The 27,571-nt window shown below is 48.9% G+C and overlaps 1 protein-coding gene across 2 annotated transcripts; it reads right to left on the bottom strand.

Annotated features, from left to right (window-relative positions):
* Positions 1-344: 344 nt before the first annotated feature.
* Positions 345-25,694, bottom strand: THOC5 (THO complex subunit 5). Of its 2 annotated transcripts, none has more exons than XM_082203188.1 (20): positions 25,648-25,694; positions 23,453-23,567; positions 22,451-22,594; positions 21,686-21,799; positions 18,648-18,745; positions 18,076-18,222; positions 16,620-16,734; positions 15,233-15,365; positions 14,837-14,914; positions 13,509-13,549; positions 12,269-12,368; positions 11,484-11,592; positions 7,733-7,834; positions 7,549-7,645; positions 6,300-6,414; positions 4,763-4,866; positions 3,353-3,440; positions 2,664-2,779; positions 2,263-2,453; positions 345-625 (listed from the first exon to the last, which is right to left on the bottom strand). In XM_082203188.1, the coding sequence occupies exons 2-20, from the start codon at positions 23,546-23,548 to the stop codon at positions 562-564; spliced, it is 2,052 nt and encodes a 683-aa protein (XP_082059314.1). In that variant the 5' UTR covers positions 23,549-23,567; positions 25,648-25,694; the 3' UTR covers positions 345-561. The 2 variants fall into 2 exon arrangements, with proteins under 2 accessions (XP_082059314.1, XP_082059315.1); XM_082203189.1 differs by lacking the exon at positions 25,648-25,694 and adding an exon at positions 25,416-25,472.
* Between the last annotated feature and the right edge of the window lie 1,877 nt (positions 25,695-27,571).

The following is a 27,571-nucleotide window of genomic DNA, read 5'->3' as shown; positions in this document are numbered from 1 at the left end:
TGGTTTTTATGTTGATCTTTTCTGTGAACCGCCCTGAGACCTCTGGGTATAGGGTGGTATATAAATTCTAATTCTAATTCTAATTCTAATAATAATAATAATAATAATAATGCAGTTGTAGCAAAACAAGACACCCTATTTGCCCGTGCAGAAGTTACATGGTTCTTAAACCACTTATGGGGCACACTTATGGGGCTTTGCCGCTGATTGGTACTGCTTCTGTGTGTAGCCAGAAAGTCTGTGCTGATGTTGCCAGGGTCAAACAGATTCCTTACCCTCTGTTTCAGTTAGCTGCCTTTGGTTCTCTGCACAACAGGAGAGACACGTGTATGACAAAATGGAACTTGTAAAAGCACACACTCAATTTAATATTTTAAAACGATCCCCGCTACAGATAGAATGGAATGGATAAAACCAGAGGTGGGCAGAAATCTCTGGTGAAAGTCGTCGGCAGGATGAAGCTGGAACTGTGCCAACCAAGAATCCCAGAGGGCAACAATTCTCCTCTCTCTTTCTCCTTGCATCGAGCTGCCTGGAGGGAGGATCCCAGCTGCAGAGGAGTCAGCGATGGCTGAAGAAACCCTGAGGATGGTTGAACTTGAAGGGCTTCATCCGACTGGGGCCCCTAAGAAAGAAGAGAGATTCCTGAATATCAACAGCTATTGCAGGACAGCTCTTCTCATCAAATGCTTTCAAAAAATCTGTGGCTCCTATATCAGGATCGTGATGAAAGGGCCGTTTAGAAAGTCACGCTAGTACCTTTGTAGAGATCTGCTGGATGTAACAGAGGAAGATAATCAAGAATTTTACCTGAACAACTTAGGTCCAGGGTACCTTAGGGACTGCCTGAGCCCTCATAAAAGTCTCCTTTCAAACAACCAGTACAGAACCAGGAAACGCCACAACATTCATTGATCACACCGGCTGCCCACAGATACCTGACCTCCACACTCTCCTTTTTATTTGAGCAGATTTACGCACACTTCTGCCTTTGTGAAAAGAAACAAAAATACTGCAGCCTCTGGCTGTCTCACAGCATGCCCTTCCTCGCTCCTTTCAACTGCCTTTGTTAAAGCACAGAGGAGCTTGAGAGGAGGTGGGCAGAACCCCAGTCGCAATGCCACCAAATATTGTGGGTGCAAAAATCAGAAAGCGCCATGGCAGGAGATGAAAAACGGGAGACAGCTCCCAGAAGGCACTGGAGACGAGATGAAAGCGCCAAAATCCAGGGGAATGAACAGCTTCCTGCTAGAGATAGCGCTCACTCTTCCTCCCCGCTGGAATAGGAAGAGGCAAGAATGAGCCCTCTAGAAGCATGAGTAGAAGTGCCAAGCAAGGCTCATAGCTGTACAAGGTGGGAAAAGATAAAGGGCGGTGAGGGAAGGAAGAGACAGCAGGAACAAGGTGTGCCAAAATTTTTGATTGGTGGGGAGGGGATAGAGAGAAAAACAAAGCCCCATGTAGGTCACAGCCAGTTAAAAGAAAACCACAGCTTTCTGCACAAGGCGCACAATGAAGCCATCTTGTATGGAAGCTGCCAATCTACCTCAATAGTGTCTACACTGACTGGCAGTAGCTCTTCAGTGTTTCAGGCATTAAGTTGCTCACTCGCAGCTACAGAGATTCTTTCACCTGGAGACTGGCCAAAACCTGGGCATCTTCTGAAAGTGCACAACCTGCCCCCCGGGTCTGGCTACTCTGCTTTAGATGTGCCACAGTACGAGTGTCAGGGACTGTGCTGAGGAGGGCTGCACGGAGGAACAATGGTGGGAGTCACCCCCTTGCCCTGATCCTGAATCTCCCCAGGAGCAGGAGGACAATATAGATTTGGGACATGGGTTTGCAGAGGGGCATAGTTCAGAAGGCAGAAGCTTGGAAATACTGGATGAGGAACAGCTAGGAGAAGAAACACTGGGAGAGAGAGAGAGTTAACAGATTCACAGTCTCTGGACAGCATGCACCCCCCTTCTCAAAATACATGGAGAGCTTAGAAAGTGTTAGAACACAAAGCGCAGCGGGTACAAGCTCAGATTACAAGACATAGGAGTCACGTAGATTAATAGGGACAGAAGGGGGGGGAGTGAGCCTTAATTGGGAGCACCGTCATTTCAAGGAGACATGTTCTTTTCTCTCTCACTGTGATTATTAAAAAATCTAACTGGTAAGGCTTCCTTTCATTTGATCTTCTTATTTACTGCCATGGGGGAGGAAGCAGATTCCCCAAAGTTGGACAATGAGACACCCACATGCCCTGCTCCTTACCTGACGAGGCGCAGACACATTTTCTCCTGCGGAAACTCCTTGGGCCCCTCCACACTGTTGTCGTGGGTCTCTGTCTCAAGGTAGACATCCAGGACGACACACAAGCGCTGCAGCTGGTTGGTCAGAAGCTGGTAGCCTGGCTTGGGACCGTACAGCTCTTTGTAGTAAACAGAGACCTCGCTCTCCATGGCCTGCAGGGAACCAGAGAAGGGAGAGAGGAGGAGTTGAAAAGGGGTCCCTCGGAGATTGCCCAGCCATATCCTGCATCAGGGAAGGGAACCTGTGACTCCCCAGAAGGAACTCCCATCATCCCTGATCATTGACCACGCAAGCTGGGGCTGATGGGAGTTGGTGGGCCTGGTTGAGAGTCCTCTTCCCTGGGTTTGGGCCCAGCACTGTACCCGGATGTTGTCGTCGTTGCTGTTGGTCTTCTCCCCTTTCCAGTTCAGGCACAGGCTGAAGATGGGAGGCATGGAGGAGTAGCCTGGGTTCAGCACCACCGCTGCCTGCAGCTTGGCTAATCACAGAAGGGAAGGGAATGTCATCATGGGATGGTCAAAATTTCTAGCCCCTCTTGGTTTATGAGTAAACACCAAAAAAATGAAGGCATACACAATGAACCTGGCCACTGAACAAAGGTAACCCACAGCTTTACTTGTCGTTCTCTTGGCCTCGATCACCAAGCGGCCCCTGGAAAACTGCACACAAGGGAATGCGGCCCCCAGAATGAAAACAGTGGCTTCCACCAACTGTTAATCTGAAGTATTACTGCCTCCAACCATGGAGACAGAGCACAGCCATTGTGGATATGCTCTGCCCCTGTGGCTGGAGGCAATTACGTTTCTGAATACCAGCTACAAGAAACCACAGGAGGGGATAGGGGTCTCGTGCTCAAATCCTGCTTGTGGGTTTCCCGCAGGCAATCTGGTTGGCTGCTATTGAGAACAGGGTGATGGTGAACTAGGTGGACTGCTGCCCTGACCCAGTAGGGCTCTTGTGACTCTTATGGTCCCCACCTCTGCATGACAGCCATGCCTTCTTTTCAAGCCTGCTTGGGGTGGGGAAACACAGGAGGAAGAGAATCACCCACCTGTTCCTCTTTCTATCAGGGCCATGTAGTACAGGTGCGTGTCCTCAGCCAAACCGGCCTCGACGACATCTTTTGTGTAGGACAGATCCTGCAGTAGGAAGAGCGAGAAGCAGGCGGTGAGCTGGGTCTACAGAGATAGGGGCACTGTCCACAAACAACGGAGTCTCTTTACAACACAAGCATGGCTCAGATCGACACACAGTGAAGAACAGGCAGCTGAGGCCAGCGATGTGAGATGGAAAAGCAAGACTAAGCATTCCACTTCCAAAAACTTATTGCTTCATTAAAATAGTAATAATCTGTCAGGCTTCAGGGAATCCGATCCCCCTCCCTCATGGCAGGCTGCCAGTAATGGAAAGACAAGAAGCTCTTACCAAGGTATTTTATTCAGTATTCAGAGAGAGATGCACAAATGCCGTCTCTCGGATAATGGCGTTGCTCCGAGTAAAGTCCCATCCCCTCCGTCTCTGCTATTATATGCCATCCCTACACTGGCTGATCTGTGCTTTCTGCCTCTGAGCTTTCTGTTCTCCTACTCTCAATGCCTACCAGGTTCGGGGAGAGGGGTGGTGGTCTGGAATGCTTACTAAAGACACCACGTCTGTCAGCTGTCTCTCCCCGGTGCTGCTGCTTCTTCCTGCTCCTCTTCCAATATTCCCAGCTTCTCCTCTCTACAGCCTCTGAACTGTGACCTTCTGCAAACCACTGTTGTAAATCTATACTGTCTCCCTCTTCTCTGGGAATTGCAGGAGCAGGGGGCAGTCTCCCCCATTACTCTCAGTCCAGTCCCTGACATAATGATAACAATACAGTGGTACCTCTGGTTACGTACTTAATTCGTTCCAGAGGTCCGTTCTTAACCTGAAACTGTTCTTAACCTGAAACTATTCTTAACCTGAAGCACCACTTTAGCTAATGAGGCCGCCTGCTGCTGCCACGCCGCCTGAGCACAATTTCTGTTCTCACCCTGAAGCAAAGTTCTTAACCCGAGGTACTATTTCTGGGTTAGCGGAGTCTGTAACCTGAAGCGTCTGTAACCTGAAGCGTATATAACCCGAGGTACCACTGTAATAGCAACCAAACTGAGCAAAGCTGTAATTGGCTCTTCCTCTACATGGCTATTCTTAAGAAGCATGCACACATATATGATTTTCAAGCAAAGCAGGAAGCATTCTCAGATGTAGCATTCAAACAACATTAAATGGGCATTTTTGATCCCCTCCCTCCCAGCTCACAAGTATTTCAGGGCAGCCTTTCCCCGCCCAGTGGTTTTGGACTACACCCCAGCCAGCACAGCTGCTTTTGGCCTCAGCTCCCCATCAAGTCCCAGATAGTCCAAAACAGCTGCGGGCATCAGATTGGGGGAGGCTGGTTTAGCAGGCCAGTTCTTTCTCACAAGACTCCACTTACCAGGTAATCCTCGTACGTGAGCGCTGTCCACTTCACCAACCGCGACACAATCTTTGCCGGAAAGAGATGCTGGCACTCACTGGAGACCGGCAGAATGCCATGTTCTGAAGCCCAAGATGGAAAAAAAGAACATAAATATGATTGAAGAGAGTCCCCTTTCCCTAGCAAGGTCAACGTGTTATGTTCAGAAGTGGCAGCTCGAAGGGCAAATCTGGCCGCTGAACAATTGTGGCTTTAGGTTCCTGTCATATATTTTTAAGCAAAAAAGGTTCTAAACCTCTGAAGGCTCAAAAGAGTTCTGATAGGTAACAGCTGGTGATAGGACCAACATGCTGATGAGTGATAAATTAGCACAAAGCTTGCTCCATTGGAGATGGAAGTGGAAAAAACAGAGAGGTGCTTGGAAGCTGCAAAGGCAGTGTTTGGCCGAGATTGTCCCAATCAGTGAAGATGTACTGCAGTGGACCCAAGGATCCCTCGGCCAATTCCCAGTGAGCCGCTGAATATCTGTTGGTTGCTAGGACTCTTGCCAAGAATGCTGGGTTAGGGAGAACGTGGTCTGATCCCACAAAGGAGATAGGACTGTGGGAACTGGCCAGTCAATTCCCGTAGCTTGGTGAGCCCGATCTGGACCTTGGGCTAGCCACCCACTTTTAGACCTTTTTCTTTAGAGAGGTTCAGTGTTCGCCCCATACTACTCAGTGCTCTGAAGATTCCATTGTCCTGGCTACGTTTCAATGTATAGCTGATAATTGTCAATCACACCTGGGACACCTATTTGGACACACGGACTGTGTACATTAATTTATATGTTCAAGTCAAGATCAGTGGGATATTTTAACTGTCTATGAAGTTGATTGTGTTTCCTTTCCCCTTCTATTGTAGCTTCAAAACTTTACAATTTTGGAGAAAGTCAGCGGGGAGAATGTGTGTGGAGGGGGTGCAATCTGGATGAACCCCCTCCACACCATCTCCCTGCCAAAAATTGCCTCTCAATGCTTTTGTTAATGTTTCCCCCCAAAGCTTCCAGGGGGTGATTTTTGTCAAGGAAACAGGCATGGGGAGAATAATTACTTGAAATTCCCCCACTGTCCCATGCCATTGCCATGGGGCTCCCACAGCTGCTTGTTCCTAAATGAAGCAATTTAGCTGCTTCTAAGCAAGCAAAAATGCTTTTTAAGTTAGATGTAGTTAGGCCTGGAGGTGGCAGATTTGCATCTGGGAGGCTGCCACCTCAGATTACAGGTAGGGGGTCCCATGATGTGATTCTCCATACAAAATAAAAATCCCTGCACCTAGAAAACTAGCAATGTCACAGGAAATGGGACTCTAGCTACATCTTCCTGACATGCTAGGTTTTCTTGTGCAGGGATTATTTGTTTGTAGTATGAAGGAACATTCTGCCTCACTTTGTAGGTTTGGGGCTGAAATGTGTCCCAGGCCTGAGGGTGGGGGGCATCTGATGCTCAGAGTATGTGCGGTTGTTGGAATCCAGAGTGTCACTACTGGGGGAAGCAGCAGGGCAGCTGGGATTTACCAAGGGAAGCAAACTGCTTGTGTAGAGCAAGGCGGGACTCCAGCCTCATCTTGAGCAATTTCATCGTCCTCTCCATGTGGCTAGCGCTCAGCGAGTTATCGGCAATCACAGGATTCTGCAAATGGGATAAAGGCAAAAGTGGTGTTACCTCCACACCACTGAAGAGCCAGGAAACTGGGGTGGCTTGACCAGATTGGATTCTCTCGCAGCTGCAACCTGTTTCCTCGCACAGCCTCATCCGAGATAAAAAAGCCGAGGCCCCGATAATTATCCAGATTCCTCTGTGCACAACATTAAAACTCATCCTTATGCTGACAGACAAGAGAATGCTGGATAAAGTCATAGAAGCAATCATCTAGCCCAAGGGTCAGCAAACTTTTCCAGCAGGGGGCCGGTACACTGTCCTTCAGACCTTGTGGGGGGCTGGACTATATTTTGAAGGGGGGGAAAGGAATGGATTCCTACACCCCACAAATAACCAAGATGCATTTTAAATAAAAGGACACATTCTACTCATGTAAAAACATGCTGATTCCCAGACCGTCTGCAGGCCGGATTTAGAGGGCGATTGGGCCAGATCCGGCCCTTGGGCCTTAGTTTGCCTACCCATGATCTAGCCCAGTCCCTGGAAATGCAGGAATGAATATGCAGCTGTCCCATATGGGGATCGAACCTTGGTGTCATCAGCACCATGGTCTAATCAGCTGAGCTATCCTAAGGATACTTGCTAAGTCCTCCTTCCACTGCCCTGGGACTCTGCTCTCATGGTTTGGAACCACCTAAACATGCACAAACCTTCACACCCACACCAACTATCTATACCCACACAACACACACTTCTGTAAGAAGAGCCATGCTGGATCAGACCAATGGCCCATCTAGTCAGGCCCCCTGCCATGGGCATAGCCAGGGGGGTGCAGCTGCTCCCCCTAAAACAAGTAAATAAATAAAAATACTTAACTGACCAATTGCGTCTCAGATAACTCAGTTTTGCCCCCCAACATAAAACCTGACCCACCTAAAATAAATCCTGGCTACGCCCATGCATCCTGCTCTCACCGTGGCCAACCAGATGCCCCAATAGGAAGCCTGTAAGCAGGATCTTATCAAAAGAGCGCTCTCCCCTCCTTGCTGTTTCTAGCAACTGGTGTTTGGAGGCAGAGTGCAGCCATCGCAGCTAGTAGCCATGTCCCCCGTAAACCCCTCAGTGCATCTTCATTCACCTGTTCAAAGGCAGCTCTGCACCTACCTGGGGCTGATCCTTGGGGAAATGGAGGCCCCCCAACTTCTGTACCCACATGTAAGGGTGTCCCAGTTCTGCAACATAATCGTTCAGGGACAGGATCCTGGAAGACACAGGGAGGGAGGGAACATGTGAGAAGCCATGAAGGAGAGGCCTACAAGGCAAGCACCTCTGTCCATTACCAGCTTACCCGACTTTATCAAACTGGAACTGGTTGGCAGGGTTTGGAGTCCTCTTTCCGTGATCTCCAGGATACAGGCAGCTCAGGAGGGTGTCGGGGCACAGCAAGTCTCTAGAAAGAAATAGGAACAAGCGATGTGAAATTCAGGATCTTCTTTGTTGGAAGATCCAGCAAAGATAGGAAAAAGTCATTCTTCACACAGCAGAGTTGAACTATGGAACTCGCTCCCGCAGGAGGAAGCAACAGCTGCCAACCTTAGATGGTGTTAAAAGAGGATTGGGCAAATTCAAGGAGGAGGGGCAAGGCTATTGATCACTACTAACCACTATGAGTAGGCTCTGCCTCCATCGTCGGAGGCAGCAATACTTCTGAATATCAGGTTCTGGGAACCACAGGAGGGGGAGGAATGCTCAGACAAGACAATCTGGGTGGCCACTGTGAGAACAGTTGTGCAACTGTGTTTCATTTCTATCTAAGTCGGATCTGCCAAAGGAAAATCTCCCCGTATGAACGACTCTAGGATTCTGTGCAAGTTTACTTCTGCTGCGTTGCCATGGGAATTCCGCAGATCTCCAGGGACCTCTGTTGTGTGTGTCTGTGTTCTCCTCCCCTCACCCACTGGAACATTCTGACGTCGCTCAGATCTTTTGAAACTCCATTTTGCATCCATTCCCGTCGTTTGCGCTGTCCCCCTTTCTAAATGGGCCACAGACTGTCATCTCGCAGCGATGACTCTAGAGTTGTATGCAGGCATACTCTGGATTCTCTTCAGATCATATAAATCTTCCCCCTCCCTGTTTAGAGTTGAATGCAGGCAGTCCCCACAGCTCCCACCCTTTCTCTCAAATGCTGCCGACAGAAGTAAACAGGTTCTCTGATCAGCAGCAGATTAGACTTAAAAGTCACATTAAACACAGATAATGAGAGCGACCGAGAACCTCGTTTTTAGGCAGGAGCACAATCGGATCACAGCATTCGTGGTAATCAGTGACTTTAAGAATTAGGGTAGTTAGCCAAGCAGGAAGTCAGGTTACTGAAGGCTGCCACCGGGCATTAACAGCAGAACCGCCCAAGGATGAATAATTGCACTGGCACATATATACCCCCCAACACCACCTCCTCTTTTTCCACTGTTAAAACTGCCTTAATTGGGAGTGTGTGTGTGCGTGCACTAAACAAAGGTTTAAGTGATGCTTTGCCAAATGTCTCAGCTTTAACGAATTGATGCTTTTGAATTATGGTGCTGGAGGAGACTTTTGAGAGCAAGAAGATCAAACCTATCCATTCTTAAGGAAATCAGCCCTGAGTGCTCACTGGAAGGACAGATCGTGAAGCTGAGGCTCCAATACTTTGGCCACCTCTTGAGAAGAGAAGACTCCCTGGAAAAGACCCTGATGTTGGGAGAAGATTGAGGGCACAAGGAGAAGGGGACGACAGAGGACGAGATGGTTGGACAGTGTTCTTGAAGCTACCAACATGAGTTTGACCAAACTGCAGGAGGCAGTGGAAGACGGGGTGCCTGGCTTGCTCTGGTCCATGGGGTCACAACGAGTCGGACACGACTAAACGACTAAACAACATCAACAAAGTGTGAAGCAGGCTACTGCAGGGGAAAGAGCAAGCTGCTTCTCCCAAGCCTATTTTGACAGCTGTGCTTCCAAGCCAGATTTCCACGCACACCCCAACACACACACAACTCCAAAGGGAATAAAAGCTCCACTCCCTAAGGCAAGGCAACTCACAGAACAGAAGAGGGAAGAGACAGGAATAGGAGGAAGCAGACTCAGCAGAGAGGGAGACTCAGCGACCATGCACAGGGAGAGGAAGCGATTAGTCTGCTAGAGAGTAATTAAATGAGACAGGGAGACAAGATGCGATCAGCCCCTAATTTATCCTCGCCAACTCAACAGAGCACCAGAGACACATAGGTCCGTTTGTTGGTTTTTTCCCTGCTATCTGACCCATAGGAATGCTCCTCTCTCATCAGGCTCCTCCCTGTCTCGCTGCCAAGATAAATTAAGAGATCAGAGACAGATCTTGTCTTTTCTGCTAAAGTCTCTCCGCTCTTTAGGGGCAAACGAGGCCCGAGAGGGGATGTATAACTGCAACGACTACAAGCGACATGCAAGTGACTCTGCAAACTTGTGTGCCCACAGCGCCCCCTGGTGCAACTCAATGACAGTGCCCATCTTTTGCACTGCCCCAAACAATATATTGCAGTGTAAGGCAGAAAGCCCACTTAGATGGGAAAGTTCAGGTTGGGGAATTTTTAGGCCTGAGGTTCTGGCTGATTGTGGTTTAACGGGAGGCTCACTGCTCCGTTACACAGATCAGAAGACTCAGATCTTCAGTATTTGAGAACAGCAGCTGACAAATCCTGTTCTCTGTTACTCCATAATAATTCTTCAAATTGTAGCACTATTAAAATTCACACTTCTGTATGCTAACTGACTCCAAATGCCGGACAGTAACTGTGCCTGCTTGTTTCAAGGTGCTGCCTTCTGTATAGTTGACAATTTAACAAGACCCAAGGTTAACAAATGGTTTTGCCTGCGTAGAGCAAGAGATGTGAGTCTGTTGATGCTTCTGCACTGTAACCTATATAGTGAGCACAGAACAGGGATGCAGAACCCTTTTCGCTCCACAGGCCAAAGCTGTATCTGCCACACGGGACCAAATGTGACAGGTGGGAGCAGCCCACACCATGTCAAAATCCCATAAGTACATAAGAGTCTGCTGTTCTCACAGTGGCCCACCAGATACCTGTGGGAAACCTGCAAACAGGATTCGAAGCACAAGAGCACTCTCCCCTCCTGTGGTTTCTAACAGAAGCAATTATGCCTTCAAGGGAGGAGGCAGAACACCGCCAATGTGATTGGTTGCCATGGATAGCCCTCTCCTCCATGAATTTGCCTAATCCTGTTTTAAAGACATCTAGGTTTGTGCTCATCGCTGCCTCCTGCAGCAGCGAGTTCCATGGTTTCGGCCCAATCTGGAAGGGGAAATCTGTGTGTGTGCGTGTAAAAAAGGGGGGCAGGAAGGGGAAGGAGGCTTGCAAAAGCTTTTGCCCCTCTCTCCCTTTAAGGTCTGGGGACTTAAAAGTAAAGTGAGGGAGAGATTTGCAAGTCTTCCTTCGTGTTGGCTTAATTCAATTCTCATAAGGAAAACAACTCCCTAGGCTGAGAAGTTCTCTGTCCTGCAAAGAACACAGGAAGTGACTGGCTGCTTGATCAGACCAGAGGGGCTCCTGTTCTCACAGTGGCCAACCAGATGCCTCTTCTGGGAACCCCGCAGGTAGGAGCTGTGTAGTGATCCCCAGCATACTGCCCCCAACAGTGAAGGGAGAACACAGCCACCTTTTCTGCCTGGCTCTGGTTTGCAGATCTTGGGGTTCTAGTAGATCCAAATTGCCGACTGTCTGCCCACCCGTGAGCAAGATTGACCAACAACCTAAGTCAGGTTAACATTGCTTCTCGAGTCCCTAAAATGAGGTAACTCTTTGCCAGGTGCTGCAGGAAAAGGGTACGCTGAAAACACTCACAAACTTTCCACATCTCAGAAAGACTGCACTGGAATCTATCCTTTTTCTTCGGGGGTTAAAAAACAACAACCCACTGGGCAAAGTAGAATTCTGCCAGCAGCCACAACAGCAGGCTTGCTTGCCAACACCCCATGAAATAATTTCCCAGCTGATCCCACCCTCGGCACCTGGGATCCATCAGCGACAGACTGTCCGCTCGCCACCCCCTGCAAAGCTCACCCGGCACTGATGGGCATGGACATCTCCGCAGCTGCCGTCACCTTGGCTTTCGTCGTCATGACGTTGAGGTTCATCAGATAGTAGAAGGTGAGGAGGAGGAGGCTGCCATCTGCAATGACACAGCCAATGCCAGGGGTTTAGGCAGGAGAGAGCAACGACTTCCAGTTGTGTTTAAACCACTGTGAGAGGATGGGGGTCAGTGAACTGCTCCCTTACCTGTTGGAACTCACTAGCTATAATACATGGAGAACCTCAGGCTTGTGGGCTGAATATGGCCCACCAGGACTCTCTACCTGTCTGGCCCTCGGGGTCTCCCTCTCCTAAGCCACACCCCTTCACAGGCAATGCCCCTCCCTGGCCCTACTTCATACCCTCCTCGAGCGCTCTTTCGCCTGGCTGTAAATATGTCCTTGAACTCAGATAATGCTTCTCGCTTGCCGTTCTCCAACCAAAGAAATGTGTACAAAAATGCATGGGAGGAAAGCGTGAATTAAAAAGCCATGTTTTAGTGAAAGTAACATGCAAAACTTCCTCTAAGGCAAAGTTGCTTGAATATTAGGAGAAAGGAGCAGGAAAACAATTACAATTGTTTGGTGAAAGTGTGTTGTGTGTGATCAAAAAATCGCAAGCTGCTGAGGAGATGTCGGGGACCAACCTAAGACCGGAAAAATGAACAACTAACTGATATGGAAATTGAAATATTCATGCATCCCTAACTTCCAGAGAAGGGAAAGATCCCCAGTTTAGGGGCACCAACAGATGAGCCGCTTTGCTCTCTCACGTACCTTTGCATTTCAGGTCGACAGTGACAGACAGTGGGTGCCTCTTGAGCATTTCCTTCCGCTTGTCATCCAGCTGCACCCCTAAGGTTGGGCGGCGACGCTTCTAGAGTGGGGAAGGGAGAATCACAACACATTCCTGCCTCCACTCTTGCAACGCACTTCCCCTGCACTTTGTTTGCTGTGGCTTTTCACCACACCTGTTGCACCCTGTTACCTGTCCTGCCCATGTGTTTTGAGGTGCAAGCGTGAGATGGGCAGCAGGGAGGGACAAGCGCAGCCACCCACCCACCCACCCCCACCACTAGGGTGGTCATTGGTACACCCCAATCTTTCCATTTTCCTTTTGAAGGGGCTGTTGCCCCATTCTGAATAAGCCCTGTTTCAAAATTCTAAATCCAACGCCATAGAGGAAAGGAAGTGCTCACGAGGAACAAAGGAGGTTGCCTCATACAGAGTCAGACCATTGGGTCCATCTAGCTCAGGAGTAGGCAACCTAAGGCCCAGGGGCCGGATGTGGCCCAATCGCCTTCCCAATCCGGTTTGAGGATGGTCTGGGAATCAGCGTGTTTTTACATGAGTAGAATGTGTCCTTTTATTTAAAATGTATCTCTGGGTTATTCGTGGGGCATAGGAATTCGTTCATTTCCCCCCAAAAAATACAGTCCAGCCCACCACATGGTCTGTGGGACGGTGGACCGGCCCACAGCTGAAAAAGGTTGCTGACCCCTGATCTAGCTCATTATCACCTACATGGACTGGCAGTGGTTGTCTGCGGTTTTAGGTAGGGCTCTCTCACACCCCTACCTGGAGATTCCGGGAATTGAACTAGCGACCTTCTGTATGCAAGTCAGATGCTCCACCACTATTATCAGTGGTTCTCCAGGTTTTCAGACAGGGAGTCTTTCCCCAGCCTTACCTGGAGAGGCCAAGTGAGGGACAGGGAGAGCCAAAAGGAAATGACAATGCAGATGACCGAAGGAGATGGTCTGTTGGTAAGTGCATCACCAAGTCCCAGTATGCCTGTTTCTCCTCACTTCATTACATGGAAATGGCACACAAGAAAGGCCCATCTCTTATTATTTTTAATGGGGGAGGGGCGGGTGAATGACAAGGCACATTAGACGTGAAAGAACAGGTCTAATGGCACACGGAATACCGGTTTCAAGGCAGATGGAGACATCTCCCCACAACATCCCTCCCCTCCCTGCAATTTCATAGTGCAGTGGGAAGGCGGAGCTCTTACCGTGGTCTGCTCCTCCTCGGCATCCGAGTCACTCTCATCATCTGTGAATCCAAATAAATGAATGCTAAGAGCCTGGCTGCATCAGGACAAAGACCTATTTAACCTAGCATTCTGTTCTCACAGTGCCCAAACAGATGCCTGTGGAAAGCAAACAAGTAGGACACAAGTGCCTTTAGTGATGGCGGCCAACTTGGATGGCTTTAAAGGAAAGGACCGCCTCTCTCCATATGAACCAACACAGACCCTGCAATCATCACCCGAGGTCCTCCTTCGTGTGCCTCCTCCACAAGAGGCCCAGAGGGCAGCACATGAGAATGGGCCTTTTCTGTGGTGGCTCTCATCTTATAGAATGCTCTCCCCAGCGAGGCTTGCCTGGCCCTTTTGTTACATATCTTTAGGTGCCAGGCAAAACATTCCTCTTCTCCCAGGCCTTTGGCTGATCAAACAATCTGTGTCCTTTGTTTGTTATTATAGCATGCATTTTTGTGCTTTTTTATATTGTAAACCACCATGACCTTCAGACGAAGGGTGATATAGAAATTTAATAAGAATAATAAATGCACGGAGAAAGAGGCTGTCTACGACCACAAACCATGATGGCTATATGTCACCTCTGCCAGCAGAGGAAGTATGCCTCTGAATACCCATTGCTGCACATAGGTCCACTTTGTGGGCTTTGCGCTGGGGCAGCTGTTTGGCTACTGTGAAGACAGGATGTTGGACTAGGTGGGCCTTTGACCAGAACCAGGGCTTCTCTTACGCTCCAACAACAAAGCAGCAATGCCTCCCCAGTTATGGAGCATGTTTATCCAACTGCAGCCAGGGCACCCCATACAACATCCAGCACAGACACGTTAACACTGCAGGACAGAATCTCCTAATTTCCTCTTTACAAGTTTAACGCTTTTGGTTAGCTTTGAGCTCAGTTTTAACATGCAAGCTGCCAGTGGGCCACCCGTATTTTGCAGCCCTTGTCAGACTATGACTCCCCGTCAGCCTTGATCCTTGGGCGATGCTCGCGCGGGTTGATGGGAGTTGCAGGCTAGCAACTTTCAGAGGGCACCAGTCTGGGGCAGAACAACTTCTGTCAGACCTAGCCAGCATGGCAAATGGGAAGAGACGCCAGGAGTTGTAGTCCTGGAGTGTGCCAAGCCAAAGATGGCTGGTCTATGCCAACTGGCTGCTGCTCTCCAGGACATTTCCCAGCCCAGGTAGGTGGGAATCCTTTCGCTGGAGCTCCTGAACCTGGAACCTTATGGAAGCAAAGGACATGCTCAACTGAAGAGCCATTCACAGCAAGTGAAGGCAGCTTATGGACCCTCACTCACCCTGAGAGTCCTCTGGAGGTTTGCAGAGCGCTTTGGCTTCCTCCACGTTGCCTTCGATAGCCACAGCCAGCTTCTTGTCTGTGAAGGAGATGACGCCGTTAGCCACACCTCCCCAAAGATGACTCCCACAAACTCTGTAAAGCTCAGAAGCAACAAGGTTGTCAAATGCAGAAGCTTCATCAGATATTAGGCAGCTCTGCTCTCTCTGTGTGTTTCTTTCTCTCATTCTTCCCCAACCCTGCAGACTCAGGGGAGCCAGGGATCAGATTAAGGGTGGGGGCGGGGAACACACCGATGTGACAGTCTTCAGATAATGTCATGCTTTCTGCAAGGAGCTGTGAAATTTGACACCTCTGCTCCCCTTCAAAGCTCAGCTACCTTGAAATAATAACTTACCACAGGCTTGGCCGTAGGCACTGGCTTGGACAAAGAGCACGTAAAGGGGTGGCGGGAGATGCCTGGCTGTCTCATACTGCTTGTGAACCTGGTCAAAAGGCATGGAAAGGTACTCCTGGACAGGGAGCGAAGCCTGATAGGAAAGAGGACCGACAGGGGGAAAAATGGGGGTTATAATTCTGTGGTTTGGGCAGTGACCCATGAGAATAGGTTGGCACCAAAATGCCCCCAAAGATGCTGTTTTTATTATGCTATGTTGTCAGTACGTGCCCTTTCATTATTAGGTATGTTATGTTTTGATGCACAGAGGGCAGGAACCTGTCACCCAGGGGCCGCATGTGGCCCCCTGTCTCATTTGATGTAGCCCCTGACACCTCTTGAAGCTGCTCTAGTTCTCTTATCCTAGGAGTGGGGAACTGCAGGTTCAGGGCGCGATTCCTCTATCTGGGCCTTGGGACTCTTCCCCAGTCCGCAGCCCTCACGGGCCCTTGTCTTGAACCCTCCTCAAGTATTTTTGGCCTGGCTGGGCTGTGTCCTTGAACTCTGATCACGCCTCTTTCTTGCCTGGATGGAGGACAGAGCGGGACGTGGGTGAGAATGTGCAGAAACTGACCTTCTGTACAAAGGGAGGGAAATACACACGTTGCCCCACCCATTTTTGCTTTGGCCCCACCCACCACTGGCATGTGAAACGTCTGGTGGCTCCAACAACCTCGGGAGGCCTGCAGCTTAGCCAACCCTGTTATAAATAATAATAGTAATTGCAGTACAGTGGTACCTCGGGTTACATATGCTTCAGGTTACAGACTCCGCTAACACAGAAATAGGTACCTCGGGTTAAGAACTTTGCTTCAGGATGAGAACAGAAATTGTGCAGCGGCGGCACGGCAGCAGCAGCAGGAGGCCCCATTAGCTAAAGTGGTGCTTCAGGTTAAGAACAGTTTCAGGTTAAGAACGGACCTCCGGAACAAATTAAGTACTTAACCTGAGGTACCACTGTAGTAGTAAAATAACCAGCATACTGAAGAAGAAGGAAAGGCAACGGTCTCTGACAAAGTCAGTGGGGCTTGTGATAAAACTCCTACCCAGAATCTGTTCTTACGTAAAACCACTCATATATATTCATGTTTTCTTTCTCCAAAGCAGGGATGGGAATCTGTGGCCCTCCAGAAGTTGCAGGACTCCAACCCCCCAGCCAAGCATGGCCAATAGTTGAGAATGATGGGAGATGTAGTCCAGCGACATTCCGCACCAGCTCTGTAATCAATGATTTGGTTCTGTATCGAAGGCCATCTCCCATGCTGCACCAACAGGGAATGCGGGTTTCTTAACCTCCTGCTGAGAACTCCTAAAGCAATTCTTTTTAAAAGCCTGACCGACAGCATACCTGCATGATGCTGTTGAGCCGAGGCTGGAGGTTACTGAGGTACTCCTTCTTCACTTCTATCTCTTTCAGGATCTTCTCTTTGTTTGCCAGACTTTCTTTGTACTTCTCTGCCAGCCTGCACGTAAGAGATTCACAGTTACTAACAAGCGACAGTGTTTCCAGAGAAAGTAGAGGAGGGAGAAAGGAGACACACACACAAAGTCTGGGAACACAGGAAGCTGCCTTATAGTGACTCAGATCAATGGTCCATCTAGTTCAGTATTGTCTACACTGGCTGGCAGTGGCTTTCCAGAATTTCAGGATGGGATCTCTACCTGGAGGACAGAACCTGGGGCCTTCTGCATTCAGGGTGCTTGCTCTATCAGAAGATGCTGAATTTGTCCATCTGGCAGGGGGCGCTCCAGGATTTAATGCAAATGGCTCTCACAGCCCTACCTGGAGATGCTGGGGAACTGACCCGATGATCATCTGCATGCAGAGCAGAAGCTCTACCACTGACATTTCAGCCCTTCTTCCTCAAGTCCTCCTCTCATAATATTTATAAACTTGGAACACTGTGGGACCACACTTCTAGATTCCCAGGTCTGTTCATTTTCTGGCAGTCTTTAAAATGCAGGGTCCCCTGCCCCTGCAAGCATGCCAACATCGCAGACTATCTTGCCAGAGTGGTGCAGCTCTGGTTAGCTCCTGCTTGGACTACTGCAATGTGCTCTACGTGGGGCTACCTTTGAAGGTGACCCGGAAACTACAACTAATCCAGAATACAGCAGCTAGACTGGTGACCGGGAGCGGCTGCCGAGACCATATAACACTGGTCCTAAAGGATCTTCACTGGCTCCCAGTACATTTCCGAGCACAATTCAAAGTGTTGGTGCTGACCTTTAAAGTCCTAAACGGCCTCAGCCCAGTATACCTGAAGAAGCATCTCCACCCCATTGTTCAGCCCGGACACTGAGGTCCAGCTCCAAGGGCCTTCTGGCTGTTCCCTCCCTCCGAGAAGTGAGGTTACAGGAAACCAGGCAGAGAGCCTTCTCGGTAGTGGCGCCTGCCCTGTGGAACGCCCTCCCATCAGATGTCAAGGAAAGAAACAATTATCTGACTTTTAGAAGACATCTGAAGGCAGCCCTGTTTAGGGAAGTTTTTAATGTTTGGTGTTTTATCACTTTATTATTGTTATTATTCTGCTGTGAGCCACCCAGAGTGACAGCCAGATGGGCGGGGTATAAACAAATAAATAAATAAATAAATAAATTAATAATAATAATAATAATAATAATAATAATAATAATAATAATTGCTTCTTGCTTTCATTAGCCCCGTTTGGGCTGCAATCCCTGTTGGCTCTCACTGCCCGAGTTCACTATTAGAAGGACCAATACTGCAGAGTGGAAGGAAAGGGAGGAGAACCGTAAGCTTGCTCAAAGCCACCTAGCAGCTACTGGGCTATCGTACTCACCGCTTGCGCTGCTCCAGCTCCCAGTCGAGGCGGGAGAGCGTCTGCTGGTGGGGATCGGCGAGCGTAATCTCCGGCTTGCTGATTTCTGCAGGGGCCTCTTTGTAAAACTCCTCCACGCTCACCAGCTCAATCTCCTCATGCTTGGACCTGAAGGAAGCAGAGAAAGAGAAAGATAAATAAGGGGGGGGGAACCTTCCTCTGTATCCAAGGTCACATGTAGCCCAAGGACCGCAAGACTGAGCTAGCTGCAGTTCAGTGACAGCTCTCAAGTTGGGCCTTGGAATGGGCTTATCAAAGTTGTGCAGACCAACTAGATAAGGCTAACTTACAGTTCAAATTTCTAAAAAGCTTTTTTTTTTTTTTTTTTTTTGCAAGTGGCCAGGCTTATAATGAGATGCTGGAAGAACTTGGAGGCTGCATCTTTGACAAAAAGGATGGCCAACAGCACTTGAGGTGAAAAAAAGTACTAACAAAACAAAATTGGCAAAAGGTGTGAAACCTCATTAGTCTACTGGCTAACTTTTGGGGGCCTCTCTACCCTCCAGTCACATCCTATTTTTTAAGCTGCTTACTTAAATTCCAGGCATTTTGTGATCTCCTTCTGCAGGTGCATGACTTCGTACAGCAGATTTTGGAGCTGCAGGTGATAAGCATCCACTTTCTGCTTTGCCTGTTAACAGAGCACAGAGAGAAATCATTACAAGGCAAGGAAGTGAAAAATCAAGTTGGTGTGGCTGAGACACACGGCTGACGATGCGATCTCAAAAAAGTGGCAAGTTAGTGAAACTGAACTGAGATCCATATGCTCATGTGGGCAACCTTCCAGAGGCCACCTGCCAGTGGTGGGCAGGGACAGAGACAAAAGTGGGCGGAGCAACAAATGCAAATTTTATTTTGTATAGTAGGCTGGTTTCTACACACATACCGTATTTTTCGCTCTATAACACGCAGTTTTTTCCTCCTGGAAAGTAAGGGGAAATGTCTGTGCGTGTTATGGAGCGAATGCCTATAGATGTCAGGGGAATCCGCTGCAGTTGTGAGCAGTCCGTGGCTCTCTTTGAAACTGCAAAGCGGGTGTAAGCGGCTCCTGTCAGCCAGCCGAGCCGGGGAGGAAGGAGAAAAGCAGATCGGGGTTGGTTGCTTTAAAACAACCCCGTGCTCTATGTCCCTCTCTCTTCTCTAGTGAGCTGCTAAGTAGCAGCAAAGCTTTTCAGCCAGCCTAGCCCGGAGGAAGGAGAGAAGCAGACAGATCGGGGTTGGTTGCTTTAAAACAACCCCGTGCTCTATGTCCCTCTCTCTTCTCTAGTGAGCTGCTAAGTAGCAGCAAAGCTTTTCAGCCAGCCTAGCCCGGAGGAAGGAGAGAAGCAGACAGATCGGGGTTGGTTGCTTTAAAACAACCCCGTGCTCTATGTCCCTCTCTCTTCTCTAGTGAGCTGCTAAGTAGCAGCAAAGCTTTTCAGCCAGCCTAGCCCGGAGGAAGGAGAGAAGCAGACAGATCGGGGTTGGTTGCTTTAAAACAACCCCGTGCTGTATGTCCCTGCCTGCAGTTTTTTGCTGTCCGATTTTGGATCAGCCACTGTAGAGGCTGTGTGTGTGTGCGCGCTTGAGCTATCGTTCTCCTCCTTCTCCTTCCTGTTCACTCTCACAGCGCCCCAGCGCTCTCCTGCGACTTTAGGAGTGATACTCTGTGTGTCTTTCTGTGTGTGAGGCATCGTTCTTCTCTTGCTTCCCCTTCACTCTTCCAGCGCCCCTGCGACTTCCAGCGCCCCTGCGACTTTAGGATTGATACTCTGTGTGTGTGTGTGTCTGTGTGTGTGTGAGGCATCGTTCTCCTCTTGCTTCCTATTCACTCTCCCAGCGCCCCTGCGCTCTCCTGCGACTTTAGGATTGATACTGTGTGTGTGAGAGAGAGGGGGGGATCTTCTCCTTCTCTTGCTTCCCACTCCCAGCGCCCCTGCGCTCTCCTGCGACTTTAGGATTGATACTGTGTGTGTGTGAGAGAGAGGGGGGGATCTTCTCCTTCTCTTGCTTCCCACTCCCAGCGCCCCTGCGCTCTCCTGCGACTTTAGGATTGATACTGTGTGTGTGTGTGAGAGAGAGAGAGGGGGGGGGATCTTCTCCTTCTCTTGCTTCCCACTCCCAGCGCCCCTGCCTCTCCTGCGACTTTAGGATTGATACTCTGTGTGTCTGTGTGTCTGTGTGTGTGAGAGGGATTGTTCTCCTCCTCCTGCTTCCTGTTCACTCCCCCAGTGCCCCTGCGACTTTAGGGCGACTTTAGCATGGATCCACATGGATCCTCAGGATTTTTGCATTGGGCTACCCCAAACTCACCGTCAGATCACATGTCTGTGGCCACAGCATGAACCACAAAAATCATACATCCACTGTTTTGTTTAGAATATTTTTTTCTTGTTTTCCTCCTCTAAAAACTACATGCGTGTTATGGTCTGGTGCGTGTTATAGAGCGAAAAATACAGTACTCAACACACCTTTCTCTGTCCTTCATCCAGGCATACAAGAGGCATGATCAGAGTTTGAGGACACATTCCATTCCATCACTCAGGGGAGGGAAATAAGGTCTGGGAGGGGTAAAGCTCAGGAGGGTACATGACCTGGGGAGAGTCCTGAAGGGCTACATTTGGCCCCCACGTCTGATGTCCCCCACCCCTGATTTACATATGCAAAGCATAAAGGTAAAGGTACCCCTGCCCGTCAGGGCCAGTCGTGACTGACTCTAGGGTTGCACGCTCATCTCGCTCAAGAGGCCAGGAGCCGGCGCTGTCCGAAGACACTTCCAGGTCATGTGGCCAGCGTGACGAAGCTGCATCTGGCGAGCCAGCACCAGCGCAGCACACGGAAACGCCGTTTACCTTCCCGCTAGAAAGCGGTCCCTATTTATCTACTTGCACTTTGGGGTGCTTCCGAACTGCTAGGTAGGCAGGAGGTGGGACCGAACGACGGGAGCTCACCCCGCCGCGGGGATTCGAACCGCCGACCTTTCGATCAGCAGGTCCTAGGCTCTGTGGTTTAACCCACAGCGCCACCCGCATCCCATGCAAAGCATACAAAAAAAAAATTCATTTTACCCCGTGGGGAAGTGTGTTTTAAGAAAACACAGAAAGCCATGTTGTCGGAAAACAGTGCTGCGTATCAATACCAGTACAATCTCATTTCTTTTTAAAGAAAATATGTTAGCTCCATCAGTCCAAAATAACGGGTATTCTTCTATCTATGTCCCCCTCACTTGGATTTGAATATTCAGCCCAACACACAAGTAGGAATGAAAGGGTTGGGCTTACTATCTTGTAACATATAGGCTCTATTATTATTATTATTATTATTATTATTATTATTTCCCCGCCATTCACCCTCAGGTCCAAGAGTGGTTTGCAACATTAAAACACAATATTCAAACCAGTTTAAAACAACTGACAATCACAAAAATAAGGTGGGTCTGAAAAATCTTCCCTAGAACTGCCTTGTATGAGAGTACGTGTCCAATGAGGGAGAGGGTTTCAAGATGTGGAGCAAGCTTCAGTGCTGCTGCACCTAATGATCTGACCATCCAAGATCCTGTAACCCTTCCCTGGTTCTCTGGACTCAACTGTACCTCGTGGGTTTGATCCCTTCCCTTCTTTAACCGGATGTGAGCCAAACGGTTGAGTTTCTTCAGGGTCATGAAGTGGACACAGCTCTGGATGCGACGCTCCTCAATTTCGGAAGCCTGAAAGGCGGGGGGGGGGGGGAGGAAGCTGATCAGGACGGTCCTTAATTTTCTTACCTTTATATCCTGCCTTCCTTACACTATCATGGAACCCAAGGTGGTTTCTGTGAGGTTTCCCAGTCTTCATCCATCTAGGCACTGCCCCAGATCTGCTTAGCTTCAGCAAGGTGGGAGCCTCATTTGCTTTCAGACAACCCAGGACCCAGTTGTTTACCAAACTCCCCTGTCCCCTAAATCTGCCAGGCTTCTCCTTTCCTCTTTTAAATATCTAAATTTTGCTAGGGTTTATCTACCCCCCCCCCAGCCCCTGGTCACATTAGGATGCCTTGACGGGGTGGGAAAAATATTTTTTAGCCAGAGGGTTGGATTCCCTTCCCGGGGCCATATACCCATAGTTGGCAGGGTTACAGGCAAATGTGAGTGGGGTGGCTAATGTAGTTTTGCCCTTGTACATTAAGCTTGTTTCTGCTCACACTCCTCTCTCTACCTTCCATACAGGCACACAAAAGTCAATTTCAGAGTTGAAGGAGACATCCCAGCCAGACAAAAACACCCAAAGCAAGGCTAGTGGAGTGTGTGCGTGGTTGGGGAGAGTCCAAGGGCCACACAGATAGGTCGGGGGGCACATATGGTTCCCCACCCCTGCCTTACACTGTCTTTGTTGCCTTTGCTCTTCAGCTCCTGGATTTCCGCCATAAGCCTCTGGAGGTCCTGGCAGGTCTCTTTGTAAAGTTCATAATCTTTGTTGGGGTCCCGCAGGTCCATCTCAGCCTCTTCGCTGTAATATTTGGCATCCTGCAAATGGAAACAGAGAGGGAAGCTAGACTCTTGGAAGTTCTCTTCTCTTCAGAAGGGAAGCGATGGCATATTATACAAAGGGCTCTCTGTAGCATCTCTGGTCACTCTTGAAAGCAGAATATAAAGGTAGGCAAAAATGATCCTGGCACTGCAAACTCCATCATCACCCTTCCAGTTTATCTTGTTTCTGAGACCATGCTGCATTAAAGCTCAAGGAGAAAGTACCGTAAGTTTAAGTTTGAGTACAGCCTTCCACAGCTTAAGAGGGAAAGCTCCAGGTGAGAACACTGGCTAAGCATTTCTCAACACCCCCTCTGAGAATCTGTTTTCAAAGACAGGAGAGGTAGCGCTACACTAGAGGCATCACAGCATCCTAGTTGCTAAAAGGCTCCTTCAGATGGTACTTGGGAGTTATATTAATTTTGAAGCAGTAAAATGTTAAATTATGCCCACAAACCTGCAGCACACAAGCCTGCTACACTCCGAGAATGGAATTTGGTGAAGATATAATTCTCTATGTCTGGAAACATCTGCCCATTTTGGCAGGCAGCAAAACCAGGGGGCTTGACTGAACCCCGGCCAGATTCCTATGCGTGGTTGGTGGGCTGTGTTAAGGCTCTGTGGGTCACAAATTAGGCAGGCTTGCTCTGAGACTCCCTCCCCCTTTTATTCCTGACACACTTTACAGTAAATGGCCACACTTTGAGTTCACCAGGACATAATCAGTTACTAGTCAAAACCTGGCAGTTAAAATACAGTAACCCCAAGGGCTAGTCTAGAGCATCTTTTACAGACATACCTCCAAACCGCTCTGCTTTTCCAAGCCCACAAGTACCTCTGTTACAATGAAACTACCTGATCAGTGTCTGGCCGGCCCCTCTTGCCTTCCGATGGGCCTCCATCTGTCCGGATGACCTTCGGCTTCCGTTTCTTACTGGAGTCTGACGACATTTTCTTAAAACATGAGAATCTGAAAACCCATGAAAAGGAGACAGGGGGATCAGTTAATCTCACACAGACTCAAGTAAAATCTACTTTCATATCAATCATTTTCCAAGGCAATGTGGAAAGTGTGCCTGTGAATACCGAAGGACGATTCCTTTATTATTTTAAATCACCCAGAACCATTCAGATTTACCGCTGGACATAAAAAATATGCTGAAAGAGAGGTGACTGCAGGAAAGGTCATTCTGCATAGAACATCGTAACAGGAGATCAACACCATATAATATAGGAACCGGGTCTTCAGTATGGTGGTCCCTACCCTTTCGAATTCCCACCCCTGGTGCCTCCCCTGTTTTCCTTTTGGCACCTAATAATAATAATAATTTATTATTTATACCCCGCCCATCTGGCTGAGTTTCCCCAGCCACTCTGGGCGGCTCCCAATCAGTGTTAAAAACAGTACAGTGTTACATATTAAAAACTTCCCTGAACAGGGCTGCCTTAAGATGTCTTCTGAATGTCAGGTAATTATTTATCTCTTTGACATCTGATGGGAGGGCGTTCCACAGGGCGGGCGCCACTACCGAGAAGGCCCTCTGTCTGGTTCCCTGTAGCCTCACTTCTCGCAATGAGGGAACCGCCAGAAGGCCCTCGGCGCTGGATCTCAGTGTCCGGGCTGAACGATGGGGGTGGAGACGTTCCTTCAGGTATACAGGACCGAGGCCGTTTAGGGCTTTAAAGGTCAGCACCAACACTTTGAATTGTGCTCGGAAACGTACTGGGAGCCAATGCAGATCTCTCAGAACCGGTGTTATGTGGTCCCGAAAGTCTACTGAAGACTTTCCTCATCCAACAAGCCATCTAAAGTGGGGCTTTTTATCCCAGCCGCTACATGTACGAAATTCAAAGCACTTTTTTTTAAATATACAATAAGCACCGTATGTTGCGCTTAACTCTTTGGGCTCTTTTAGGAGGAAGGGAGGACGATAAAGAAATTTGATCAATAAAACAAAACCCGGAAGTCAAGAGCCTCATTACCTTTCAACCACAATGGCAACTTTTAAAATACAATTAGTTTCTATTTCATAATAATTTTTTTTTTAAAAAATGTTAGCCGACTTGAACCCCCACAGCTAGGGAGAAAAGCGGGATAGGTAAAGGTAAAGTGACCCCTGACCATGAGGTCCAGTCGTGACCGAATCTGGGGTTGCGGCGCTCATCTCGCTTGACTGGCCAAGGGAGCCGGCATACAGCTTCCAGGTCATGTGGCCAGCATGACTAAGCTGCTTCTGGCGAACCAGAGCAGCGTAGGAAACGCCATTTACCTTTCCGCTGGAGCGGTACCTATTTATCTACTTGCCCTTTGACGTGCTTTCGAACTGCTAGGTTGGCAGGAGCAGGGACCGAGCAATGGGAGCTCACCCCATCGCGAGGATTCGAACCGCTGACCTTCTGATCGGCAAGTCCTAGGCTCTGTGGTTTAACCCACAGCGCCACCCGCGTCCCTTATATACATTAAATAACAGCAACTGACAACAATAATACAGTGGTACCTCGGGTTAAGAACTTAATTCGTTCTGGAGGTCCGTTCTTAACCTGAAACTATTCTTAACCTGAGACACCACTTTAACTAATGGGGCCTCCCGCTGCCGCCGCTGCACGATTTCTGTTCTCATCCTGAAGCAAAGTTCTTAACCTGAGGTGCTATTTCTGGGTTAGCGGAGTCTGTAACCTGAAGCGTCTTTAACTTGAAGCGTCTGTAACCCAGTACTACTGAAATGACCCTCTTCCCTCCCCATTCTTGTTCACTATAAGAGAATAATGCTTAGAGGCCCTTGGGAAGATGTCTGCACATGCTCAGAGGGGCTCTCACCTGCAACAGCCGCCACAAGTACCAAGAGGCTGAGAGAACGAATACCTCCCGGAGCTAAAAGCCACCCCCACCCCCACCCCGAATTCTCCTCGCCCTCCCCCCCTCCGGCTCTGATTTGGAGAGGGAGGGGGGTATTAGCAGAGGCATCCCCACCCTCAGAGAACAGAAGGGAAGAAAGAGGGAAGCCGTTTACCGACGGTCACGCGCCCCCCTCCCCCCATCCGGCTCTCACCGATAAATCCTCCTTCTACCACAAAGCCTGAGCCCAACCGGAAGCACCAAACCGGAAGCGCGGGCAAAGCAAGCCGGCCGCCGGCGAAAGGACTAGAGCGTCGGCACAGGTTGTTGTTGTTTTTCCCTCTCTCTTCCGCCCCCTAGTGGCGCCTCGCGGATGCTTTCAGGAAAGGAGGGAGCAGCCTCTTCTGTTTTTTCTCCATCCCCGCTTTTCCTCTCCTGCCCCCGCTTCTTGAAAAATAATAATTTTTTATTTCACGTTTATATTTTTCCTGTTGTATAATTATTTAATAATAAGCATTGCTGTTATAGATTGAAGTTTCTCTGCCTTATATAACAATCTTACCACCCCGCTGCCGGATTTGTTTATAAGCTAAACAAGCTGTAACTTAGGGCCCCTCTCTCTTGAGGGCCCCCCAAAAATTTAAAGGGCAAAAAACATGGATGTACATTTCCAAAATATAAGATAAAAAACAAATAAAATAAAAGCTACATGCAGCAGCAGTGTTTTGTGTTGTATAGGCTCCTATGATGTAATGAGCCCCACCTGCTAGCCTGCTCCCTGAAATATCACTGGTTTGCTCATTTCTATATATAGGAGGCCTAAATTCTGCATGGACTGTTATGTGCAAATGGCTTTTGATACATAATAGATCCATAAATTACCATATAGCATATATTTAACACAAAAACAGCGACAATTTGTTGTTGACAAAAAACAGCTGGACATATAAAGAGTCCCATTGCCTTCAGTAACTTAGGGCCTCATCAGACCTAAATCCAGCCCTGCTGGATAGGGATCAACTCCTGTGGGAGCTTTGGCCCCAATAAAATATTTGAGGGGACCAGGCCCCCACAAAGTTGATGGGCATTCCCATTCAAATGGTGTGTGTGCACTGCGTCATGTGATTGATTACAGAGGGCGGGGATTACCTGGGCCCCCACAATATTTTATTCAAGTTGGCACCCCGGCACCCCGCACCAGGCATGTGTGTATGTGTGCTCATATCACAGTGCGCTGGCCCAGACTGGCTGCTGTGATAGGAATTTTGAGGTCTTAGATATATGGTAGTGTTCATAAGTGTACCAACCAAGCACATACATAGATCAGCACAGGAAGGCTGACCTGAAACTATTTTGATTCCCAAACTGACCAAATGTTTTCTCTGGGTCCGAGGATCAAGAAGCAAGGAGTCACAAAGTCAAGGGTCCAAGGATCAAGGAGTCACAAAGTCAAGGGTCTGAGGATCAAGAAGCAGGGAGACAAGAAGCCGAGGTTCAAGGATCAGGAAGCAAGCAGCCAAACACAGCAAGGCAAGAAGCGTGTTGCTGTGGCAGAGAGCTGAAGGGAAACGCTGACCTTATATCCCTTCCTGGCTCTTGCCACCAAGTGCTGTGAGTTACCAATTGGCCTCACCTGTGAGGCCACGCCTTGCCTCTTCAGAACAAACTTAGGAAGGCCCCAGTCCTGCAAAGTCCTATTGGTCACAGGGCCTGGCTCCTGCATGCACACCTGACACCTACGCTGAACTGTGGCACGTGGGAGGGCACCCTCCGCGCCCCTCGGGAGTGCGCCCGCCCTCGGCAGCGCGGGCATATGCTCTGCCGCTGAATGCAGACCCTCAAAGTGTCCCCATTTTCCAGGGACTTCCCTGATTTAGAGAAGCCGGTCCGGTTTCTGATTTGATCCCGGAATGTCCCACTTTTCCTTAGGATGTCCCTATTTTCATTGCGGAAATGGTGGTGGGTATGGAGTTATCCGACCCTCGAGCCATCTGAAGGCAATCCTGTATAGGGAAGTTTTTTTAAAAAAAAAGTTTAATGTTTTAATATATGTTGGAAGCTGTCCAGAGTGGCTGGGAGAACCCAGTAAAATGTGTGGGGTATAAATAGTAAAATTATCATTACGGAATGGGACTTCC

This window comes from Podarcis vaucheri (genome assembly GCF_965113315.1).
Source record: "Podarcis vaucheri genome assembly, chromosome: 16".
Taxonomy (NCBI): domain Eukaryota; kingdom Metazoa; phylum Chordata; class Lepidosauria; order Squamata; family Lacertidae; genus Podarcis; species Podarcis vaucheri.
This window is presented reverse-complemented; position numbering and strand designations above follow the sequence as displayed.

Coding starts and splice junctions, on each gene's coding strand:
- THOC5 (XM_082203188.1), bottom strand. CDS start 23,548: ATGTCGTCAGACTCCAGTAAGAAACGGAAGCCGAAGGTCATCCGGACA. Junction 18,223..18,647: donor ACAAAATGCCTGGAATTTAA/GTAAGCAGCTTA, acceptor TGCTTCCTTCAG/GTCCAAGCATGAGGAGATTG. Junction 15,366..16,619: donor GGCTCAACAGCATCATGCAG/GTATGCTGTCGG, acceptor CTTTCCTATCAG/GCTTCGCTCCCTGTCCAGGA.